We start from the raw sequence: 5951 nt of genomic DNA on the forward strand, positions 1-5951 counted from the left end.
AACCAGCAAAACGACAAGAGGGCACAGACTCAAGCTCTGCCAGGGGAGGTTTAGGTTGGATATTAGGAAGAGATTTTTTACGGAGAGAGTGATCAGGCATTGGAATGTGCTGCCCAGGGAGGTGGTGGATTCACCATCCCTGGAGGTTTTCAAGATGAGACTGGAGGTAGGGTTGGACTCAATGATCCTTGAGGTCTCTCCCAACCTGGTTGATTCTATGATTCTATGATACACTGGTACTGTGGGGCGAGAGGAGGCAGACCTGAAGGCTTTTTTATCTCCAGCTGTAACCAGAGGCTTTACTAAGGTATTTAGCCATGGGTGCAGAGAAGACAATTTATGAGGCACTGCCCAAGCCCACAGTGCCCAGGCAGAATCAAAGGAGCAACCCATGAAGAGCTAAGGCCTCTTCCCATACCTAGGACAGACGTACCACACTTCAAAATCAGAGCCAAGCACATGGAATTAACTCATTACAGGCACTACAGGCTTCAACAATTCCTGTCTTCAGGATATTCAAGGCTCAGCTTTTCCCTGCTGGCAGCTCCACTGCCTTGGGACAACAAAAATGAAAGCAAGACACCCAAACAACAGCTCTGAATAAAGATCTGCTGGGCTGGGGGACACATGGGGGTGGTTTGTGCTTGGACTCTGCCTTTAGCTTTCAGGTAGTCAGAACATACCAAATTCAGGTTCCAGGTCAGGTTAGATAAGGCTTGGAGCAACCTGGGCTAGAGGAAGGTGTCCCTGCCCATGGCAGGGGGTGGCACTGGATGGTCTCCAAGGTTCCTCCCAACCAATCCCAATCTTTGATTCCATGGATGTATTTCACATCTACTACAAGCTGTGCAGTACTCACTTGGCAATCTTCTCCTTTAAGGCCTTCCAGTCCCACAGGTCTGAAGGAGTGACATTCCACATGTCATACTGGAGGATCTGAGGAACACAGGTTGGTCCAAATGAGAGAGGGAAATATTTTCTCCATGTTCTATAAACCCCACTGGAAATGGACATGTTATTCCTGTTAACTCTTCTCTCCAACTCAGCCTCAGAAAAGCTCCTGTATCATGACCTTACAACCTGAGTGTGCTCAGGGCACAGCCAGCACAGGCTGAGTCCTGCCTTTCTTTTCAAACCACACAGTGTCCTCAGCTGGAAGGACCCACAGGGATCACCAGTCCAACCTCAGCTCCTGCCCAGGACACCCCAACACCCTGAGCCTGAGAGCATTGGCCAAACCCTCCTGGAGCTCTGTCAGCCTTGTGGTTGTGACCACTGCCCTGGGGAGTTGAGTTGTGCCCAAGCACCTCTGGGGGAAGAACCTTTCCCTAATCTCCAGCCTAACCCTCCCCTGGCACAGCTCCAGCTGTTCCCTCATCCTGTCCCTGTCCCAGGGCACAGAGATCAGAGCTGTCCCTGCACTGCCCCTCGGGAGGAGCTGCAGACCCTGCTGAGCTCTGCCCTTAGTCTCCTCTGCTCCAGCTGAACACACAAAGTGCTTCAGCCACTCCTCGTGTGGCCCCTCCAGACCCTTCCCCATCTCCGTGTCCCTCCTTGGATGCTCTCTAAGAGCTTTAAATCTCTTACACTGAGGCATCCAAAACTGGTCACAGCGTTCAAGGTGAGGCTGCCCCAGGTCAGAGCAGAGCAGGACAATCCCTCCCTCCATGCCATGCCCGATGCCCCCCAGGACACGCTGTCCCTCCTGCCTGCAAGGCACACCATGACTCACACTCAACTTACCATCAACTGAGGTCCCTTCCCATCTCTGCACCATCCCAGACACACAACCACCTTTCCAGAGCTTTTCCCTGCTGCCGGGCAGGGATCGCACTGGGACTCACCCCCTTGCTGACGGGAGAGCCCTCATAGGTGTCATAGGGGCCCTGCTCCTTGGCCAGCTCGCAGCTGGCCTCCAGGGCACTGTAGTAGATGGTCTCAAAGATGTGCTGGTTGAGGAGCTGGGCCTCGGGGCTCTCGAAGGGGAACCTCATGAGGATGAAGGCATCGGCCAGGCCCTGCACGCCGATGCCAATGGGGCGGTGGCGCCGGTTGGAGCGCTCAGCCTGCACAGGGCACAGGAGTCAGCACAACCACCTTCCACACAGCCATACAAACAGGCTCAGAAGAGACCTCTCGGAGGCACCTGCAGCTGTGCCACTGCCTTGGCTCTCATGGACTGCACCAACACAGCTCTTGGCCCTGCCCCGGGCCACGCTGTTTCCTGCCTCAGTTCCTGGGCAGGAGTTGGGAGGCCCAAACTGAGGTGGTTAGAGCTGATCACACATTTTGAGCATTTAACCTGGCAAAGGGAGTCATGACTGACAGGTGAACACTCAGCACCTTCTGCAAAACAGGCCCAGAAGACATTTATAGAGCAGAATCATGGAATTACTGAGGCTGGAAAAGCTCTTCAAGACCATGGGAACTGCACCCCCAGCACTGCCAAGGGCACCACTAACCCTAACCCCAACCCCAAGTGTCATGTCTACATGGCTGTTAAATCCCTCCAGGGGTGGTGACTCCACCACCTCCCTGGGCAGCACATTCCAGTGCCTGACAGCCCTTTCCATGGGGAAATCCCTCCTGATGGCCTAGCTGATCCTCCCCTGGCACAGCCTGAGGTGTTTCCTCTGGTCCTGTCCCTTGTTCCTTGGGAGCTGAGGCTGAGCCCACCTGGCTGCACCTCCTGGCTGGAGCTGAAGAGTGAGAAGGCTGTAGGGATAAGGATCGCTCCACTCACCTCTGGCACTGGGTAGTAGTTGATGTCAATGATCTTGTTGAGGTTTCGGACGATGACTTTGGTGACCTCAGCCAACTTCTTGAAGTCATAGGTGTGCTCAGGGGTCACATACATGTTCAGGGCTATGGAGGCCAAGTTACACACTGCAACCTGCAGCCACAGAATCACAGAGTCAGAGAACCATGGATTCATCAAGGTTGGAAGAGACCTCTAAAATCTTCAGGACCAACCTGAACTAAGAGCACAAGGGATTGGGCATGGCAGCAACACCTCATGCCAAAGCCACAGCATCTCAGGTCCAGGGTGGGTTTGCTATCCAAAGGGCATGGAAACAAACCTACAGGGCTGAGAGAATGCATCCCTTGTTCCTGTGGGATCTCAAGTTGTGCAAGAGGTAATGACAGTTCAAAAGGTTTAGGAGAAATTGGTGTGACCTGGAAAATTCTGGCCTGGACAATCCTATTGCCTGCAAGTCATCCTTGCACAGAATTCCAGACTGGTTGGGGTTGGGAGGGACACTAAAGCTCATCGAGTTCCCATGGTGTAGCCTGGATCCCGCTGGGATCAGCTGCTGATCTGGGAACACGAGAAATGGTTAGGCTTAGTTTGTGTGGACCTCAGAGCCCCTTCCAGTGCCTCAAGGGGCTCCAGGAGAGCTGAGAGGGACTTGGGACAAGGGCTGGAGGGACAGGACACAGGGAATGGCTTCCCACTGCCAGAGGGCAGGGACAGGTGGAGATTGGTCAGGAATTTCTCCCTGGGATGTGCTGAGGCACTGGCACAGGTTGCCCAGAGCAGCTGTGGCTGCTCCATCCCTGGGAGTGTTCCAGGCCAGGCTGGATGTGGCTTGGAGCAGCCTGAGCTGGTGGGAGGTGTCCCTGCCCAGGGCAGGGGGTGGGATGGGATGACCTCTAAGGTCCCTTCCAAGGCCTTAACATTCCATGACTCTATGATATCCCAGAGAGCTGCCAGAGGAGCACCCAGAGCTTTCCCAACACTGAGAGCTCCCGTTGTCCACCCACCTCATCCTTGCTGGTGTACTCCACAATCTCAGTGCACAGGTTGCTGCACTTGATGGTGCCCAGGTTCTGCTGGTTGCTCTTCCTGTTGCAGGAGTCCTTGTAGAGCATGTAAGGAGTGCCAGTCTCCGTCTGGGACTCGATGATGGCATACCAGAGCTGCTGGGCCTTCACCACCCTGCGCACGCGGCCTTGCTTCTCGTAGCTGCGACAGGCACAAGGGGCTTAGTCACCCTCAGGGTCCCCAAACAGATCAGGCTCCTGGGCAGGCAAGCCCCTCCTCCCTGCTGAGCTCTGAGTACAGAGTCCTCACAGCAACGTCAACACTGCACCTCTGGGGGCACACGGGCACCTCTGGGAGCACACGGGCAGCTCAGCGAGTGGATGAGACAACTCACAGGTGTATTCATTCTTCTTACCTCTCATAGAGCTTCTCAAATTCCTCTCCCCAGACATCATCCAGGCCAGGACACTCATTTGGGCACATTAAGGACCAATCCTGCACAATGGAGAAACATCCAGAGGAAATCTTTAGGCACACTCTTCATTGCAGCTGTGGCTGCTTCATCCCTGGGAGTGTTCCAGGCCAGGTTGGACAGGGATTGGAGCAACCTGGGCTGGTGAAAGTTGTCCCTGCCATTCCCTGTGTCCTGTCCCTCCAGGCCCTTCTTTCAGGAAGGTCCTGGAAGGAACAAGGAGTGAGGCAGCTGTGCAGCCCTCCCTGAGCTCCACCCCAGGGCTGCCCACCTACCCTCCAGTACCAGACCTATCCAGTGCCAACTGAGCTTCTTACCTGGTTGGTTTCCACTCTCTTCATGAAGAGATCAGGAATCCAGAGTGCAAAAAAGAGGTCTCTGGCTCTCTGCTCTTCCTTCCCAGTGTTCTTCTTCAAGTCCAGGAACTCAAAGATGTCCAGGTGCCATGGCTCCAGGTAGATGGCAAAAGCCCCAGGTCTCTGGTGCAGGGAACAGAGCCAAGGTCAGGAGAGACTGTCCTTGAGCAGAAAAGCTCCTGCACTGCCCTGAGTGCACACAACAGCCTGAGCTAACTGAAGGGGAACACCAGAGGACCCACACAAGGGGGGAAATGCTCTGTTGGAATCACGTCACCCACAGCCACTCCAGCAACTCCCTGCTGTGACTGAGACACCTCCCCAGGAGTGGAACCTCTCCCTCTGACCTGAGGGAGCCTTCTGGACCCCAGTTAATGAAGGGAAAGTCATTACCTTGTTTCCACCTTGATCCACATACCGAGCTGTGTTGTTGTAGACCCTCAGCATTGGAACAAGCCCGTTGGAGTTCCCATTTGTCTGCAGAGACACAGGAAAACCATCAGTGCTGAAAGGCAGCTAGGCAAAAATCAGCTGCTCATCCCAGGGTCAATAAATGTCCCTCCTAGCTTCTCTCCTCTGTGTAATGTCACCTGAAGGTTTGCAGGGGTCACAGACACTGTGACAAAACCCCAAGCACACATCCACACAGGGCCTGGGGCAGTTAGAGGTGCAGAAAGGAATGCACAGGTCTTTGGGTATAAACCTCAGCTGCTAATACACAAATCGGTTGAGATTGTCTGAACAAACAGTGGAATCAAATCCTCTTCTTGGAATGATTTCTATTAGGAAGCCAAAACACAATGGAAAACCAACCTTCCTGCCTTAGGGCAAGAGAAGGAACACTGAGCTCACGTCGATGCTGATTTACCTGAGCCAGCAGAGCAGCACAGAGGTGACAACCCACAGAGAGCCCATCCCTGGGAGCAGGAGTGCTCCCTGTGCCGGGTCCCCTGCACTCACCCCAGCAATGTAGCTGCCTGTGGCTCGGATGCAGCTCACAGCAAGGCCAATGCCCCCAGCAGACTTGGAAATGAGGGCACACTGCTTCAGGGTGTCATAGATGCCCTCAATGCTGTCATCCTTCATGCACAGCAGGAAGCAGCTGAGGGAGACAAAGGGCTTTAGGAGGAGAAGTCAAAAGTGTCTCAGCAGGGTGAACACTGCACGTTCAGCATGGTCCACACAGCAACCCACAGGGTGAGGTGGGATAACAGAGAGCTTCAGGAAACATCAGAACATCTGTACTGCTGAGACATCATTTTAATCACAGAACATCCCCAGCTGGAAGGACCCACAGGGATCAGAGTCCAACCCCTGCCCAGGACACCCCAACAATCACCCTGAGAGCACTGGCCAA

The 5951-nt window shown here is 54.2% G+C and overlaps 1 protein-coding gene across 1 annotated transcript in view; it reads right to left on the minus strand.

Moving 5' to 3' along the window:
• Nucleotides 1-5951, minus strand: part of RRM1 (ribonucleotide reductase M1) — a 14695-nt gene that overhangs the window by 2795 nt on the left and 5949 nt on the right. The window contains exons 7-14 of the mRNA XM_009079428.1: nucleotides 5555-5696; nucleotides 4988-5071; nucleotides 4556-4717; nucleotides 4182-4261; nucleotides 3766-3967; nucleotides 2744-2893; nucleotides 1845-2066; nucleotides 860-936 (exon numbers count right to left, since the gene is read on the minus strand). Coding sequence (XP_009077676.1) covers nucleotides 860-936; nucleotides 1845-2066; nucleotides 2744-2893; nucleotides 3766-3967; nucleotides 4182-4261; nucleotides 4556-4717; nucleotides 4988-5071; nucleotides 5555-5696 — 1119 coding nt within the window. The remainder of the gene's footprint in view (nucleotides 1-859; nucleotides 937-1844; nucleotides 2067-2743; nucleotides 2894-3765; nucleotides 3968-4181; nucleotides 4262-4555; nucleotides 4718-4987; nucleotides 5072-5554; nucleotides 5697-5951) is intronic.

Source organism: Acanthisitta chloris, unplaced genomic scaffold, assembly GCF_000695815.1.
Source record: "Acanthisitta chloris isolate BGI_N310 unplaced genomic scaffold, ASM69581v1 scaffold23307, whole genome shotgun sequence".
Lineage (NCBI taxonomy): Eukaryota > Metazoa > Chordata > Aves > Passeriformes > Acanthisittidae > Acanthisitta > Acanthisitta chloris.